This window comes from Canis aureus, chromosome 27 (genome assembly GCF_053574225.1).
Source record: "Canis aureus isolate CA01 chromosome 27, VMU_Caureus_v.1.0, whole genome shotgun sequence".
Classification (NCBI taxonomy): domain Eukaryota; kingdom Metazoa; phylum Chordata; class Mammalia; order Carnivora; family Canidae; genus Canis; species Canis aureus.
The window spans coordinates 31,336,163-31,355,598 of record NC_135637.1 but is presented as its reverse complement, the minus strand read 5'-3'; the positions used below and the strand labels follow the sequence as shown (position 1 = coordinate 31,355,598).

Here is a 19,436-nt window from a genome sequence, read left to right as displayed (position 1 = left end):
CTTGAACTTACATTGAGAGGTAAGCATCTCAAAGATTTTTTATCTGAAAAGATTATTTTTTAAAAAGACGTTATTTATGAGAGAGAGAGAGAGAGAGAGAGAGAGAGAGAGAAGCAGGCTCCATGCAGGGAGCCTGACTGGATCCCGGGACTCTAGGGTCCCACCCTGGGCTGAAGGTGGCACTAAATCGCTGAGCCGCAGGCTGCCCTGAAAAGATTGTTAGCCAAGAGGACTGCGGTGAGAGCAAATGTGTTAAAAATCCACTGAATCAGGAGTCTAGGACCTGTTGATTGACAAGAAATCTGTCCATTCCTTATCTCTGCAGACACTGCACCTACATCTCTAGGGTTTCCGGGTGTTGTGGAGCACAGGGCAGGGGTGAGACCCAGCCTCCTCCTTCTTACCCCACAACTCAGCCTCATCCAAAGTCCTCTGAGTTCCCCTGGTGTCTACCAGGAGTGAGAAAACATACTGCTGAGAGTTTTGTGTCTGTGTGTGTGAAAAAAAGCTACAGCCTGGGATGATTTCTATGGTAGAAAATGTTTCTGTGGTGGATCTACTGTCCACAGAATTCTTCAGAATGTAAACTTGGAGCATAAGAAAAATAATGACTTATCTTAAAATATGCAGGCAAGCCTTTGTCTATGGATTCCTCCAGGATTCCCCATGAGTGAGGGCATCAGATAATTCTGAAGTAGGTAAAAATCATTACATCCCACGTGCAAATACCTAAAAGTAGATAAACACATACTTTTCAGGAAATGTAATAATTTTACTTTCATATTACATAGAATGGAGTAGGGGGTGCATCTAGGAGGTGCAGGTCGTTGAGAATCAACTCTTGTTTATGCTGATGTCCTAATCCCAGGATAGTGAGCTCAAGCCCTGCACAGAGCTCTGCACTGAGCCCAGAGTCCGCTTGAGCCTCCTTCCCTCCTCCTCTGCCCACCCGCAGCTCCCCACTGCATGCTCTCTCTCTAAATAAAAATAAAGAAACATCTAAAAATATTAAAACTGACGAGGAGTGCTGGGTAAAAAAATGGAGCCTAGTTCTTAGAGCAGGAAGGAGAATGTGAGGGGTTTCTTGCAACTCCGTTTTCTTATCATTCTCCTCCAAGAGTTGGACCCCTGAGACTAGAAACTACAGCAAGATCATTTCTGGTTTTCTCTGGAATCCTGATGTAGAGACATAGCTCAGACCTGAGGAGCCAGAGGGAAAGACCAAAGCCAAAGGACAGAGGAACAGAGGGGAGAAGAGAAGAGAGGGGGTGTTGTTGGGGAGAGCCTGCAGGATCTGGTCCAATTTCCCATTGAGAAGGTTCAGAGAGAGGAGACTGTGTCTGTGACCAGCGTTATGGTCAGTGTATCCCCTGTGGATATAACAGTAGTGACACAAGGTCACACTCCATGGAATGAGATGATAGAACTGAGTGTGGAAGTATGTTTGGAGTCTGCACGTTCAGCTGGATCATGGTGTTTCTTCCTGTTCATCTTCTCCACATTGAGTGGTGAGGTGCCTTGGGCTCTTTTATGTTATATGTCTGTGTCTCCTGGAATGTTCCATTTTCTCTCAGTCTATGTGTTTTACTGGAAGGTTTCTGTTTCCTGTGGAAGCATAGATCATCGTGCAGCAGAGACCACCCTGCTCAGTCTCTCCAGATAAGTTTCTTCCTGAATGGGGCTTCAGAGACAAGGTCCTTGGGTCCAGAGATTTGTCTCACTCCCTCCTTATCTGAGACCCTGTGAGTATCTTGTCAAGGAGGACAAGCTGACAAAGTCCATGGAGGAAAGTCAGGCTGTAGCCTGGAAGCTCAGTCAAGGCTGTGCTAGCTCACAACTCAGGGCTTCTCCCAGAGAGCTTGTCCTATATTAACTCCCATTTTGTTGCTCTTCCCTCCACAAAAGGTGAATTCTACATTTGAGGCTTCACAACAGCTTCACAGGCAAAGGGATTTGGAGCAAATACTCAGATTCCTCCTCCATACACATCCAAGCCATCCTCCTCCTCCCAGGACTACTGCAAAGCTCCACTGGGTACCCGAGGAGAGGAGGCCACAAGCAGGCACTGGGGGATCAGGAACAGGCCCTCCGAGGATGCCCATTGTCCTCGGAGTAGTGTCAGCTATAGGAAGACACATCCACAGGACTACTTCAGCCAGTGACCATGGAGCATGTTCAGGGTTTTTTTTTAATTTTTATTTATTTATGATAGTCACAGAGAGAGAGAGAGAGGCAGAGACACAGGAGCCTGATGTGGGATTCGATCCCGGGTCTCCAGGATCGCGCCCTGGGCCAAAGGCAGGCGCCAAACCGCTGCGCCACCCAAGGATCCCGAATGTTCAGGGTTTTTACAACATTTCAGGACCCCAAATCTCCCATTCCTTACCACAACCCTGATGTCACAACTGAGGGTCAAGTCCACAGCTATGGGCCAGGAATTCCTCTTGGGCCTGGTTCTCACCCAGCATCCCCACAGCCTAGTGCCTCATACCTGGGATGCACTGAGCCTTGGCCTTTCCTGAGAGCAGAGGCCTGGGAGAGAAGAGGAGGTTTCTGCTCTGATAGCTGGAAGGGCAGAGTTCACCATGAGTAGGACTTTCAAACTGCTGGGATGGTCCCTTTGTTCTGAACATTAAATTTATAAAAGCAGATGTTCTATGGGAAGAGAAAAGGACCACCGTAACAAAAGGATCTAATTTTTCTTTTATTTGTATATTTTTTATTGGAGTTCGATTTGCCAACATATACCATAACACCCAGTACTCATCCCATCAACTGCCCCCCTCAGTGCCCATCACCCAGTCACCTCCACCACCCACCCACCTCCCTTTTCACCACACCTTGTTAGTTTCCCAGAGTTAGGAGTCTCTCATGTTCTGTCTCCATCTCTGATATTTCCCACTCATTTTCTCTCCTGTCCCCTATAATCCCCTTTATAATTTTATATTCCCCAAATGAATGAGACCATATGATGTTTGTCCTTCTCCAGTTGACTTGCTTCACTCAGCATAATACCCTCCAGGTCCCTCCACATTGAAGCAAATGGTGGGTGTTTGTCAGTTCTCATGGCTGAGGAATATTCCATTGTATACATAGACCACAGCTTCTTTATCCATTCATCTTTCAATGGACACCGAGGCTAATTTTTCAATTTGGATCACTAACAATATTTCTGTATCTATTTCTTCTCAGCTTTTATGTCCTCTGTGTTCAGTAATGTGTAAATAGAAAGCTAGGAGGAAGGATATTGTGATCCAGAATCTACTTCCAGGAAAATTAGTGTGTATTCAAGTTCTCTTAAATTGGGAGACAGAAGGAGTCCAAGGCCATAGGCAGGCTGAGGTGTTGCCCCATGTCCTCCTCTGTGTGTGTCTCTGTGACCAGGACCACTGTGCCAGATTGTCCCATAAGAGTCAGCCTTGTCCTCACGCTGCAGCCCAGAGATGAGCAGAGGCCCTGCTTCGGCGGAGGTGTCTTCAGATCCAGAACAGGGCTGGGGTCGTTGAGCCCTAGTGCTTATCTGAGTCTGAGTAGAACCTCAGGAGATACTGGGGCGGTGCTCCCTGGCTTCTGTTGGAACCAGTATATGTAGCAGCGCCAACGATGAAGCCACTGCTCATGGTTCATGTGAGTCTGGCTGTTGTTCCTGGAGATGCAGAGGGAGGTGGGGGGAAGCTGGGCCAGCCCTGGCTGGGACAGGGAAACTGTAGATACACAAACTCCCAGGAGGTGGGGCATTTTTGGTGGGAGTTTTCAGGGGTCGTTAATATTGGGGAAACTCCCCCCAGAAACCAGATGATGTCCCTACCTGAGCAGAAAGACAAGAACATGAGGAGGAGAGGAGTCCAGGCCATGTTGACAAATCCCCTGTCCCAAGAATGGAGGTGTGCTCTGTTAAGTTTGTCTAATTCTCCCTGTAGTCTCCAGGCAAATGACAGTGCACTTTATGCAAATTGTCATCCCTTCCAGTCTCAGACTCCATCTGGTCAGTTATTCAGAAAAACAGGGGACAGAGGATGCTGAAGGCAGGGACTGCTCAGAGTGGACATAGGAAGGGTGGAGGAAGCATCTGTGGGAACCCCTCAGGACCCTGCCCGGGAGCCTCTGCCAGGCCCTGAGGGCACCAGGGTGCTGGGTTTCACCAGGGGCACAGAGGACAGCTAGGCCTCTGCCCAGCTCTGAGGCCATGGGGTTTCCCCCTGATGTTAGGGGCCCCCTTGCAGGGCCCAGGGGATGCACAGTGCCCCCTGCTGATTACATGTCCCTTTCAGGGTCCTCAGTGTCCTGAAGGTAACATCCAGAACTGTGATCCCAGCACTCACCAGTGACCTGAAGGACTGGGTGGAGAACCCTGCATGGTCTGCTGTAAACAGCATGGATACAGGGTCTGTGATTTGAGAGCTTCCCACATGGAGGGAAGAGTCATCACAAAATAAGCACTCCTGTGAGAGAACTCGTCCTCTGGTTGAAGCTAAGGCAACAATGTTCCCAGCTGCAAAAAGAGCTGACATGTGCATCAGCAGAACAGGAATGGGGCTGAAGGACCATGACAGCTTCACGACCTAAGAATATTTCTTTTACTGAGAAATCAGACGATGGTAAGTGAATGTTCACTAGCCTAAAAGAACCTGTCCCTGATCCCAAGGACAAAGCTTACTTTCTCCGTTGACACCCTCTGTGCACAATGGGCTACTCTGAGTGACTCTGAGGTCAGAGATGATGAAGCAAGTGCCATTTCCAGGAGGTCCCCAAGATGCACGTGGGCTCACGGCATCAACTGAAGAATCAGCAGAAACCCAGGGGGAGCCTAAGCAGGCAGCTGCTGGGGTGCTCACTCACTTTGCAGATGGGTAAGTGGGTTTTTGTCTCACTTCCCCACAGGCCTGGAACACTGTGCCACTACTGAGACTGCTGTCGTATGTTGAGCAGTAATAATCAGCCTCGTCCTCAGCCTGGAGCCCAGAGATGGTCAGGGTGGCTGTGCTGCCTGACTTGGAGCCAGAGAATCGATCAGGGACCCCCGAGGGTCGGTTACTATTATCATAGATGACGGTTCTGGGGCCTGTTCCCGGGAGCTGTTGGTACCAGCCAACATATTTTCTATCGATGTTGGAGCTGCTTCCAGTGCAGGAGATGGTGACTCTCTGGCCCAGAGACCCGGACACTGAGGCCGGCTGAGTCAGCACAGACTGGGCCCAAGACCCTGCAAGGGGAAAGACACAGAGAGGGTGATGCTGGGGCCTGAATACAAGAGGAGGATGCAGAACCCCACATGTCCTCCCAGAGCCCCTACCCCTATCCCACATCCAGTCACCTGTGCAGTGAGCAAGGAAGGTGAGGAGGAGAGGGGACCATCCCACGGTGAAGGTCATTCTTGATCCTGTCTTCTGTGGTCCCACAGCTGAGCAGAGCCTCCCCTCATCTCTCCCTTCCCCTCTTCATCCTCTGAGAGAGGGAGGGGCCCTCACACGCAAATCAGACCCTAGCTCTCTGACTCTCCCTGGCCCTGGGTCAGTCCCTCTGCCTGAAGATGTCAGGGGTTTGGGAAGGGGAGGGGCTGTTTGGGGCTGGGGTGTGGTTCCGGAGGTCCCAGCTGTGAGCCCTGAGCAGAGGCCACAGTCAGTGCCAGGTGGTGTTCCCAGCTCTGATCAAGCCTGAGCCCTCAGAAATAAGCCTCAATCGCCATCTGGCATTCTGACACCACCTCACCCTGCATGACCTGGGGATCTTTTGACCATGGGTCTCAGGTCCTGTCTCCAGAGCTCTGTCCACTCTCCTCCTATGATCAGGACACGTGTCCACACACGTGGTCTCCCTCCTTTCAGCATAGATTTTAGGCTTCACTTTAATTTCTTGGTGTGAGGAACGCCTGGGTGGCTCACTGGTTAAGAGTCTTTGTCTCAGGGCATGATCTTGGAGTCCTAGGATCAATTCCCACATCCGGCTCCCTGCAGGGAGCCTGCTGCTCCATCTACCTATTTCTCTGCCTCTCTCTCTGTGTGTCTTTCTGCCACAGCTCACTTGGCTTTCATGGGCCAGTTACAATGGAGGTGGTGTCTGTATATCACCTGCTCTTTTCTTTTTTTTTAATTTTTTTTTCATTTATTTATGATAGTCACACACACACACAGAGAGAGAGAGAGGCAGAGACATAGGCAGAGGGAGAAGTAGGCTCCATGCACCGGGAGCCCAACATGGGATTTGATCCCGGGTCTCCAGGATCGCGCCCTGGGCCAAAGGCACGTGCTAAACCGCTGCGCCACCCAGGGATCCCCATCACCTGCTCTTATATCACTGTCTCATCCAGAGGAGTGAAGGGTCCCCATTTACAAGTGGCCTTTTCTGCACAAGATATTGAGACCTTCCTTATATAAGATCCACCTGGTTGCATCCCTCCCCTTCTCTGAATTTCCTGAAATCCTGAAGACCGAGGGAGTGGATTCTCCAGGTTGTGGATAGAAGCCCTCGTGTGTATTCCTGGAAAGGTTACACACTCAACATCGCTGTCATCTCTCACTGTTTTCACATGTTTAAATCATTAGTTCTCCCCACCCTGTGGGCAGTGACACCCTCCTAGGGTCTGTCCTCCCCACACATGGACACAGGTCCGCAGGAGCCCTGCCATGTGAGGTTCTGTGTGCCACTGACCTCACAGCACAAGGAGCAGACGTGCCAGGGTGTTTTAGCAGGAAGATGTGACAGCTGGAGAATTTCTGCCAAGAATCCAGAGGAAGAGATTACGTATTGGTCACCGCCTTGACCAACCATGCACTTAAGCTGGATGAATGTTCTTTTTTAGAAACCCTTCCCAAATACACTGATTAAGTCTCCACTGATGATGTTTTTTTTTTAATATTTATTTTTTTTTTAATTTTTATTTATCTATGATAGTCACAGAGAGAGAAAGAGAGAGAGGCAGAGACATAGGCAGAGGGAGAAGCAGGCTCCATGCACCGGGAGCCCGACGTGGGATTCGATCCCGGGTCTCCAGGATCGCGCCCTGGGCCAAAGGCAGGCGCCAAACCGCTGCGCCACCCAGGGATCCCTCCACTGATGATGTTACTGTGAAGATGTAGGTGGATCACTAGGATATTGTTCACAGATCTGTGTGGACTGCATGGAGAATAACGATGGAAGTCGCAGTTAAAACCTCAGTGCAGTTGCACCTGGTGGCTTGAGTAATTGAGCATCTGCCTTTGGCTCAGGTCATAATCCCAGGGTCCTGGGATCGAGACCAGCATCAGGCTCCCTGCGGGGACCCTGTTTCACCCTCTGTGTCTCTGCCTCTCTCCCTGTGTGCATCATGAATAAATAAAATGTTTTAAAAAATGGAATGACTTTGGCTTTCATTTGAATAGACACCAATAAATATTTTATAAAATCATTTGTCTTTTGTTTATAACCTTATGATTATATCATGGGTCTGATCATGCAGGTAGTGAAGCCTGAAGTGTTGCCCATGAGCCCCCATCAGGACCCAGTAGTATGAACTTCACAGCCATCTACATGGGGAATTCGCAAATATAGCCCAGCTTCTAGGATGAGCAATTCTGGGTCCAAGTCCTATCTGGGGTGGGCACAGCTGGGGCCTGGGTCTAGCATGTTCAAGACAGAGCAATTACTCATTCAGCCACACATGAGTAGGAGAATAATGCTCTTTTTGTTTGTTTGTTTGTTTGTTTAGTTATTTATTGGAGTTCGATTTGCCAACATATAGTATAACACCCAGTGCTCATCCCACCAAGTGCCCCCCTCAGTGCCTGTCACCCATCACCCCCACCCCCGCCCACCTCCCCTTCCACTACGCCTTGTTCATTTCCCAGAGTTAGGTGTCTCTCATGTTTTGTCACTCTCACTGATATTTTCACTCATTTTCTCTCCTTTCTCTTTATTACCTTTCACTAATTTTTATATTCGCCAAATGAATGAGACCATATAATGTTTGTCTTTCTCTGATTGACTTATTTCACTCAACATAAAGAATATCTATTGGCAAAAGCCACCTGGACCCAGAGTTTCTGTCATAGGTCACCTGTGAGTGGTGGAGAGGTGGAGATGAGGGACCATTTCCATGAGGTCACAGACCCTTTGGTCCTGACTTGGAACAGATGATTTAGCAGAGGTCCAGCCTGGCTGGAGGTGTCCCTGGTGAGACTCAGGGAGTGACAGCCCAGCCCTGAGAGCACAGGGAGGGTGTGTCCCACATCCATAGGGGCCTTACCTCTGGTGGAGCAGCTCTGAGGCTGGGGTGCCAGAATCAATGTACTGATCAGCCTCAGGCGCTGATTGGAGCCCAGAAATGGTGGGAGGCTGAGCTGTCCATGTGCTGGCGAGTGACAGACACAGGAAGGGGAATGTAGGGTTTCACATGCAGCCCCAATTTCTGGTCATTATCCTCCCCAGGACCCTGGGGACTGGAAACTTCAGCAAGATCATTTCTGGTTTTCTCTGAAATCCTGAGGTGGAGACGGAGCTCAGACCTGAAGAACCAGAGGGAGAGACAAGCCTGAGGGACAGGGGAGCAGAAGGACGAGGAGGGAGGGGGTGAGGGTGTTGTCAGGGAGAGTCTGCAGGATCTGGTCCAAATTCACATGTGTCTGGTTCAGAGAGAGGAGACTGTCTGTGACCAGGGTTATAGACAGTGTATCAGCTGTGGGTACATCAGGAGTGACAAAGGAAACACTTTATGGAATGAGATGATAGAACTGATTGTGGATGAATATTTGCTGGGCAGCAGGTTCAGTTGCAGACACAGTATTTATCCCTGTCCATCTTCTCCAGCCCCAAGGGGGTGTGCAGTTGGGCTCTGATTCCTCATCTCTTCCTGTCTTCCTTGGATGTCCTATGAGGTGTCACTTTGCAGGCATATCCTTAGTTTTTCTCTTTCATCTTCTGAAACAAGACCTTCTGGGCACCTGTGTGCCTCAGTGGTTGAGCATCTGTCTTTGGCTCAGACTATGATCCCAGGTCCAGGGATGGAGTCCTGCATCAGGTTCCTCGCAGGGAGCCTGCTTCTCCCTCTGCCTATGTCTCTGCCCCTCTCTGTGTCTCTCATGAATAAATCAATAAATGAAATATTTTTTAAAAAAGAAGGAACCAAAAAAATAGAAGAAGGAACCCAGACCTCCTACATAAATGCACCCACTGCATGTATCTCTAGGTACGATTCTCAGAAAAGTAGCTCCAGTGCACGTATAAAGAATATATGGGGTCCAGGAGTCTTTGTCTCATGTCCTCCTTATCTGAGACACTGTGAGTATCCGGAGCTGCTCCCACTGCCATGGTCTGTAGCACAGTGACAGTCAGCCTCATCCTCAGGCTGCAGCCCAGAGATGAGCAGGAGTCCTGCATTGGCCGAGGTGTCCTTGGAGCCAGAGAAGAGGCTGGCGACACCGGGGCCCTGGTGAGTCTCAGTAGACCATCAGCAGGTACTCAGGAGGCCTCCTGGCTGCTGGAACCAATGTGTGGCCACCGCTGCAGCCGCTGCTCAGGATGCATGTGAGTCTGGCTGTTGTTCCCAGGGATGCAGAAAGGGAGGGCAGCTGGGTCAGCACAGGCTGGGATGGAGAACCTGCAGACACATTCACGGGTGATGGATCAGGGGCCAGACTGAATTTCCTCAAACCTCTAAGCTAGACCAGCTGACGAAGGCTGACAGTGGCTCTGTGTCCCTGAGGTCCGTCCTGACCTGTGCACTGACAGAGTAGAATGAACATTAATTAAAGATCCCAGGGCAGGGTGACACAGTCCCTGGTCCCCTCCGTGGGCTGGTCTGCCCCAGGCCTCCTCTTCTCCTCTCCCCTCTGCCACAGGAGGGGCTGTCCATGCACATGGGCTCCACCCACTGACTGCCCAGCCCCTCCCTGGGCCCTGATCCTGGAGCTCTGCTCACACCACACACTGAGGAGGATGGAGGTGGCTTCAGCCCTGGGGGGAATCACCTGCTGAGACCACACACAGGTCTCCAGGGAGACTGCCAGGCCAGAGGGGACACAGATGCTGAGTCCCCATCAGGGAGCTCATAACCCAGTTCTCAGGCCCAGGCACCCTGAGTGAAGGGTCCTCACTGAGCAGCCCTGTAGGGACCACAGGGCAGTCCCTCAGTGCCCCCTTCTGGTCACAGGACACACACCTCAGCAAGGCCCAAAGCCCTGAGAGCCCAGCTGGTTTCCAGGGCTCACCAGTTCCCTCCCCATTGGCATGGCCAGGTCTGACTCTCAGAATGGGTTCCATCTTTTGGGCATTAGAATCATGAGTTCCACATGTTCTCACAGAAATGTATTTGTGTTTTAACCTCCCTTTTTTGTTTATTTTTGTTTATTTTTTATTGGAGTTTGATTTGCCAACATATTGTATGACACCCAGTTCTCATCCATCAAGTCACCCGACATCAGAAATTGGTCTTCACACTGCCCCAGCTAGTGGAAACCCCACCCCACACTGTTCCACAAACCCCCAACTCCTTCCTCTCCTTCCAACTCCCATCCGCAGTCCTGGATTCCTCTATGTCACAAGGACTCTTGACTTTTGTCCCCATATTTCGTATCCAGAACTCCTAGTCTGAATGGGACAGAGTCCACAGCCCCTGCTGGGTGTTACCTACAAACACCCCCTCCTGCTCCAACACTATCTGTGGAGAACTGTAAGGTCATTATGGGACATCAGGTTTGGGGTTCTGTATTAACCCCTCCAATAGCAAGTCTGCCTTAGCAACCATCCCCATGTTCCTGGGACACAGTTTTCCTTTATGATATGATTAACTTCTGTATCCTCTCTCTTCCCCCATATATGGTCAGCTCCCTGATCATGGGGATCCTTTCCTTCAGGTCCATCTTTGTCCCATATACCTAGGCTCATGTGGGGCACATACGAGGTATTCAGTAAGTGATGTGAATGCACTCTAAGAGCAACCGTGCTCTTTCCTCAGTCAGAGGCAGATAGACTCTGTGTCTCTTCTACTGTCCTCCCTTAAAAGAGTGATAGAGGATTGTTGATCCCAATGGTCAAGAAAGAATTTTTGAAGATATTTAAGTTTGGAAAAGATGATTTTATTATAGCAGAGGGACAGAACCTGCTGCTAGAAGGCTGCACTGGGATTGTGAAGAGTGACTGATTCTATGTTTTTAACGAGTGGAGGTCAGGGACAGTATAAGACTCTAAGGAATTTGGAAGCAAGGCTGTCGGGATCTTCAGGGCCTACCTGCTGTTCAGGTTACTCTCAGACTGTAATAAAACATAAACAAGAGGGGAGGGGGAAGACGGCGGAAGAGTAGGGCCCCAAATCACCTCTCCCCACCAAATTACCTAGGTAACCTTCAAATCATCCTGAAAATCTACGAATTCGGCCTGAGATTTAAAGAGAGACCAGCTGGAATGCTACAGTGAGAAGAGTTCACGCTTCCATCAAGGTAGGAAGACGGGGGAAAAAGAAATAAAGAAACAAAAGGCATCCAAGGGGGAGGGGCCCCGCGAGGAGCCAGGCTGAGGCCGGGGCAAGTGTCCCCAGGACAGGAGAGCCCCGTCCCAGAGAAGCAGGAGCTGCACCAACCTTCCCGGGTGGAAAGGCACCTGCAGGGAGGTGGAGCAGGACCCCAGGAGGGTGGGGATGCCCTTGGGCTCCCTGGGACACTAACAGACAGCTGCGCCCCAGGGAGAGTGCGCTGAGCTCCCTAAGGGCTGCAGCCCGCAAGGCTGGATCCCGAAGCAGCTCGGAGGGGCTTGGGCGGTGGTTCTGCGGAGGGGGCTGCGCGTCCGGGAGCGCAAATCTAACAGCGCAGGCCCGGGAGCCCTGGGCGCCAGTACACAGCCCAGGATCTGGCCTCCCCACTGGACAGGCAGAGGCCAGGAGGGCCCAGGACATCAAGGACGCTCCTGCCCTGACCTGAGCAGATCAGCGGCCCCGCCCCTGGAGCATCCATGCTCCTGCAGACAGAGAGCTCTGTAGTTACTGTGGGAGCTGACTCCAGGACTCCAGGGCTGGCCACCGCCACTGTGGTTGTTCCTCCTGAGGCCTCACGGGGTAAAAAAAAAACCCACTGAGCCCTGCACCAGGAAGGGGGCAGAGGAGCTACCCCAAGTGCTAACACCTGAAAATCAGCACAACAGGCCCCTCCCCCAGAAGACCAACTAGACGGACAAGTTACAGGGGAAGTCAAGGGACTTAAGTATACAGAATCAGAAGATACTCCCCCTTGTTTTGTTTTGTTTTTGTTTTGCTTTTTGATTTCTGTTTGCTTCCCCCACCCTTCTTTTAATTTTTTTCTTTATCTTTTTTCTTTTTTTTTAAGTAGAGCTGTATGTTTTATTTATTTATTATTTTTTAATAAACTTATTTTTTATTGGTGTTCAATTTACCAACATACAGAATAACACCCAGTGCTCATCATGTCACGTGACCCCTCAATGCCCATCACCCATTCACCCGCAACCCCCGCCATCCTTCCCTTCCACCACCCCTAGTTCGTTTCCCAGAGTTAGGAGTCTTTATGTTAGGTCTCCCGTTCTGATATTCCCACACATTTCTTCCTTTATATTCCCTTTCACTATTATTTATATTCCCCAAAGAATGAGAACATACAATGTTTGACCTTCTCCGATTGACTTACTTCACTCAGCATAATACCCTCCAGTTCCATTCACGTTGAAGAAAATGGTGGGTATTTGTCGTTTCTAATGGCTGAGTAATATTCCATTGTATACATAAACCACATCTTCTTTATCCATTCAACTTTCGATGGACATCGAGGATCCTTCCACAGTTTAGCTGTGGTGGACATTGCTGCTAGAAACATCTGGGTACAGGTGTCCTAGCGCTTCATTGCATCTGAATCTTTGGGGTAAATCTCCAACAGTGCAATTGCTGGGTCACAGGGCAGGTCTATTTTTAACACTTTGAGGAACCTCCACACAGTTTTCCAGAGTGGCTGCACCAGTACACATTCCCACCAACAGTGTAAGAGGGTTCCCTTTTCTCCACATTCTCTCCAACATTTGTGGTTTCCTGCCTTGTTAATGTTCCCCATTCTCACTGGTGTGAGGTGGTATCTCATTGTGGTTTTGATTTGGATTTCCCTGATGGCAAGTGATGCAGAGCATTTTCTCATGTGCATGTTGGCCTAGTCTATGTCTTCGTCTGTGAGATTTCTGTTCATGTCTTTTGCCCATTTCATGATTGGATTGTTTGTTTCTTTGGTGTTGAGTTTAAGAAGTTCTTTATAGATCTTGAAAACTAGCCCTTTATCTGATATGTCATTTGCAAATATCTTCTCCCATTCTGTAGGTTGTCTTTTAGTTTTCTTGACTGTATCCTTTGCTGTGCAAAAGCTTCTTATCTTGATGAAGGCCCAATAGTTCATTTTTGCTTTTCTTTCTTTTCCTTCATGGATGTATCTTGCAAGAAGCTACTGTGGCCAAGTTCAAAAAGGGTGTTCCCTGTGTTCTCCTCTAGGATTTTGAGGAACTCTTGTCCCACATTTAGATCTTTCATCCATTTTGAGTTTATCTTTGTGTATAGTGAAAGAGAGTGGTCTAGTTTCATTCTTATGCATGTGGATGTCCAATTTTCCCAGCACCATTTATTGAAGAGACTGTCTTTCCTCCAGTGGATAGTCTTTCCTCCTTTATTGAATATTTGTTGACCATAAACTTGAGGGTCCATTTCTGGGTTCTGGATTCTGTTCCATTGATCTATGTGTCTGTTTTTGTGCCAGTACCACACTGTCTTGATGACCACAGCTTTGTAGTACAACCTGAATTCTGGCATTGTGATGCCCCCAGATATGGTTTTCTTTTTTAAAATTCCCCTGGCTATTCGGGGCCTTTGCTGATTCCACAAAAATCTTAAAAAATTTTTTTGTAACCCTCTGAAGAAAGTCCATGGTATTTTGATAGTGATTGCATTAAACGTGTAAACTGCCCTGGGTAACATTGACATTTTCACAATATTCATTCTGCCAATCCATGAGCATGGAGTATTTTTCCATCTCTTTGTGTAGTGCTCAATTTCTTTCAGAAGTGTTCTGTAGTTTTCAGGGTATGGATCTTTTACCTCTTTGGTTAAGTTTATTCCTAGGTATCTTATGCTTTTGGCTGCAATTGTAAATGGGATTGACTCCTTAATTTCTCTTTCTTCAGTCTCATTGTTAGTGTATAGAAATGCCATTGATTTCTGGGCATTGATTTTGTATCCTGCCATGCTACCAAATTGCTGTATGAGTTCTAGCAATCTTGGGGTGGAGGCTTTTGGGTTTTCTATGTACTGTATCATGTCATCAGCGAAGAGGGAGAGTTTGACTTCTTCTTTGCCATTCTGAATGCCTTTAATGTCTTTTGGCTGTCTGATTGCTGAGGCTAGGACTTCTAGTACTATGTTGAATAGCAGTGGTGAGAGTGGACATCCCTGTCTTGTTCCTGATCTTAGGGGAAAGGCTGCCAGTGCTTCCCCATTGAGAATGATATTTGCCATGGGCTTTTCCTAGATGGCTTTTAAGATGTTGAGGAATATTCCCTCTATCCCTACACTCTGAAGAGTTTAAATCAGGAATGGATGCTATATTTTGTCAAATGCTTTCTCAGCATCTAATGAGAGGATCATATGGTTCTGGGTTTTGCTATTGCTGATATGATGAATCACACTGATTGTTTTATGGGTGTTGAACCAGCCTTGTGTCCCAGGGATAAATCCTACTTGGTCATGGTGAATAATTTTCTTAATGTGCTGTTGGATCCTATTAGCTAGTATCTTGTTGAGAATTTTTGCATCCATGTTCATCAGGGATATTGGTCTGTAATTCTCCTTTTTGGTGGGGTCTTTGTCTGGTTTTGGAATTAAGGTGATCCTGGCCTCATATAATGAATTTGGAAGTACTCCATCTCTTTCTATCTTTCCAAACAGTTTAGGAGAATATGTATGATTTCTTCTTTAAACGTTTGATAGAATTCCCCTGGGAAGCCATCTGGCCCTGGACTCTTGCCTTGGGAGATTTTTGATGACTGCTTCAATTTCTTCCCTGGTTATTGGCCTGTTCAGGTATTCTATTTCTTCCTGTTCCACTTTTGGTAGTTTGTGGCTTTCCAGGAATGCGTCCATTTCTTCTAGATTGCCTAATTTATTGGCGTATAGCTGTTCATAATATGTTTTTAAAATCGTTTGTATTTCCTTAGTGTTGGTAGTGATCTCTCCTTTCTCATTCATGATTTTATTAATTTGAGTGTTCTCTCTCTTCTTTTTAATAAGGTGGCTAATGGTTTATCCATCTTATTAATTCTTTCAAAGAACCAACTCCTGGTTCTGTTGATCTGTTCCACAGTTCTTCTGGTCTTGATTTCATTGAGTTCTGCTCAAATCTTAATTAACTCTCTTCTTCTGCTGGATGTAGGATCCATTTTCTGTTTTTTCTGTAGCTCCCCTCTGTGTAAGGTTAACTTTTGTATTTGAGTTCTTTCCAGTTTTTGAATGGATGCTTGTATTGTGATGTATTTCCCCCTTCGGACAATTAAAAGTCCATGAAGATAGACTAAGGGAAATAAACGACAGCCTGAGGAAGAAAAACCTACGTTTAATTGGGGTTTCTGAGGGTGTCGAAAGTGAGAGAGGGCCACAATATGTATTTGAACAAATCATAGCTGAAAACTTTCCTAATCTGGGAGGAAACAGGCATTCAGATCCAGGAAATAGAGAAATTCCCCCCTAAAATCAATAAAAACTGTTCAACACCTCAACATTTAATAGTGAAGCTTGCAAATTCCAAAGATAAAGAGAAGATCCTTAAAGCAGCAAGAGACAAGAAATCCCTGACTTTCATGGGGAGGAGTATTAGGGTAACAGCAGACCGCTCCACAGAGACCTGGCAGGCCAGAAAGGGCTGGCAGGATATATTCAGGGTCCTAAATGAGAAGCACATGCAGCCAAGAATACTTTATCTGACAAGGCTCTCATTCAAAATGGAAGGAGAGATAAAGAGCTTCCAAGACAGGCAGGAACTGAAAGAACATGTGACCTCCAAAGCAGCTCTGGAAGATATTTTAAGGGGGACTCTTAAAATTCCCTTTTAACAAGTTCAGTGAACAATCCGCAAAAACAAGGACTGAATAGATATCATGATGACACTAAACTCATATCTGTCAATAGTAACTCTGAATGTGAACAGGCTTAATGAACCCATCAAAAGGTGCAGGGTGTCAGACTGCATAAAAAAGCAGGACCCATCTAGTTGCTCTCTACATAAGACTCATTTTAGACAGGACACCTACAGCCTGAAAATAAAAGGTTGGAGAGCCATTTAACATTCAAATAGTCCTCAAAAGAAAGCAGGGGTAGCCATCCTCATACCCGATAAACTAAAATTTACCCTGAATCTGTAGTGAGAGATGAAGAGGGACACTATATCATACTTAAAGGATCTATCCAACAAGAGGACTTAACAATCCTCAATATACATTCCCCAAATGTGGGAGCTGCCATATATATCAATCAATAACCAAAGTGTAGAAATACTTAGATAATAATACACTTATACTTGGTGGCTTCAATCTAGCTCTTTCTATACTTGATAGCTTTAAATAATACACTGGACCAGATGGATTTCACAGATATCTACAGAACTTTACATCCAAACTCAACTGAATACACATTCTTCTCAAGTGCACATGGAACTTTCTCCAGAATGGACCACATACTGGGTTACAAATCTGGTCTGTACAGATACCAAACGATTGGGATCCTCCCCTTCATATTCTCAAACCATAATACCTTTAAATTAGAACTAAATCACAACAAGAAGTTTGGAAGGACCTCAAACACGTGGAGGTTAAGGACCATCCTGCTAAAAGATGAAAGGGTCAACCAGGAAATTAAGGAAGAATTAAAAAGATTCAAGGAAACTTATGAGAATGAAGATACAACCATTCAAAATCTTTGGGATGCAGCAAAAGCAGTCCTAAGGGGGAAATACATCGCAATAGAAGCATCCATTCAAAAACTGGAAAGAACTCAAATACAAAAGCTAACCTTACACATAAAGGAGCTAGAGAAAAAACAGCAAATAGATCTTACACCCAGGATAAGAAGAGAGTTAATAAGGATTCAAGCAGAACTCAACGAAATCGAGACCAGAAGAACTGTGGAACAGATCAACAGAACCAGGAGTTGGTTCTTTGAAATAATTAATAAGATAGATAAACCATTAGCCAGCCTTATTAAAAGGAAGAGAGAGAACACTCAAATTAATAAAATCATGAATGAGAAAGGAGAGATCACTACCAACTCCAAGGAAATACAAACGATTTTAAAAACATATTATGAACAGCTATACGCCAATAAATTAGGCAATCTAGAAGAAATAGACGCTTTTCTGGAAAGCCACAACTACCAAAAGTGGAACAGGAAGAAATAGAAAACTTGAACAGGCCAGTAACCAGGGAGGAAATTGAAGCAGTCATCAAAAACCTCCCAAGACACAAGAGTCCAGGGCCAGATGGCTTCCCAGGGGAATTCTATCAAACGTTTAAAGAAGAAACCATACCTATTCTCCTAAAGCTGTTTGGAAAGGTGGAAAGAGATGGAGTACTTCCAAATTTTTCTATGAGGCCAGCATCACCTTAATTCCAAAACCAGACAAAGACCCCACCAAAAAGGAGAATTACAGACCAATTTCGCTGATGAACATGGATGCAAAAATTCTCAACAAGATACTGGCCAATAGGATCCAACAATACATTAAGAAAATTATTCACCATGACCAAGTAGGATTTATCCCTGGGAATCAAAACTGGTTCAACACCCGTAAAACAATCAATGTGATTCATCATGTCAGCAAGAGAAAAACCAAGAACCATATGATCCTCTCATTGGATGCAGAGAAAGCATTTGACAAAATACAGCATCCATTTCTGATCAAAACTCTTCAGATTGTAGGGATAGAGGGAATATTCCTCAACATATTAAAAGCCATCTACGAAAAGCAACTCCATTTTGTTATCATTCTCCTCCAAGAGTTGGACCCCTGGGACTTGAAACTACAGCAAGATCATTTCTGGTTTTCTCTGAAACCCTCATGTGGAGACATAGCTCAGACCTGAAGAGCCAGAGGGAGAGACCAAAGCCAAAGACAGAGGAACAGAGGGGAGAAGAGAAGAGAGGGGGTGTTGTTGTGCAGAGCCTGCAGGATCTGGTCCAAGTTCCCGTGTAGATGGTTCAGAGAGAGGAGACTGTGTCTGTGACCAGCGTTATGGTCAGTGTATCCCCTGTGGATATAACAGTAGTGACACAAGGTCAGTCTCCACGGAATGAGATAATAGAACTGAATGTGGAAGTATGTTTGGAGTCTGCACGTTCAGATGGATCATGGTGTTTCTTCCTGCTCATCTTCTCCACATTGAGTGGCGAGGTGCCTTCGGCTCTGTTATGTTATATGTCTGTGTCTCCTGGAATGTTACATTTTCTCTTAGTCTGTGTGCATTACTGGAATGTTTCTGTTTCCTGTGGAAGGATAGATCATCGTGCAGCAGAGACCACCCTGCTCAGTCTCTCCAGATAAGTTTCTTCCTTAATGGGGGTTCAGAGACAAGATCCTCGGGTCCAGAGATTTGTCTCACTCCCTCCTTATCTGAGACCCTGTGAGTATCTTGTCAAGGAGGACAAGCTGACAAAGTCCATGGAGGAAAGTCAGGCTGTAGCCTGGAAGCTCAGTCAAGGCTGTGCTAGCTCACAACTCAGGGCATCTTCCAAAGAGCTCCTACTATATTAACTCCCATTTTGCTGCTCTTCCCTCCACAAAAGGTGAATTCTACATTTGAGGCTTCACAACAGCTTCATAGGCAAAGGGATTTGCAGCAAATACTCAGATTTCTCCCCACGAGACATCCAAGCCATCCCCCTCCACCCAGGACTATTGCAAAGCTCCGCTCTGTACAGGAGGAGAGGAGGCTGCAAGCAGGCACTGGGGGATCAGGAACAGGCCCTCCGAGGATGTCCTTAGTGGTGTTAGCTGTAGGAAGTCACATCCACAGGACTACTTCAACCAGTGTCCCTGGAGAAGGGTCAGGGGTTTTACAACATTTCAGGACCTCAAATCCCCCATTCCTAACCACAACCCTGATGTCACAACTGAGGGTCAAGTCCACAGCTATGGGCCAGGAATTCCTCTTGGGCCTGGTTCTCACCCAGCATCCCCACAGCCTAGTGCCTCATACCTGGGACGCAGTGAGCCTTGGCCTGTCCTGAGAGCAGAGGCCTGGGAGAGAAGAGGAGGTTTCTGCTCTGACAGCTGGAAGGGCAGAGTCCACCCTGAGTAGGACTTTCATACTGCTGGGACCGTCCCTTTGTTCTGAACATTAAATTTATAAAAGTAGACATTTTATGGGAAGAGAAAAGGACCACCGTGACAACAGGATCTAATTTTACTTTTATTTGTATATTTTTATTGGAGTTCGATTTG

At 47.0% G+C, this 19,436-nt stretch overlaps 1 gene segment (V, D, J or C); it reads right to left on the bottom strand.

Moving 5' to 3' along the window:
- Positions 1-4,554: 4,554 nt before the first annotated feature.
- On the bottom strand, positions 4,555-5,464 carry LOC144299100 (immunoglobulin lambda variable 1-40-like). The segment is given in 2 exon segments: positions 4,555-5,203; positions 5,315-5,464. Coding segments are annotated over 2 exon segments (426 nt in total).
- Positions 5,465-19,436: the final 13,972 nt, after the last annotated feature.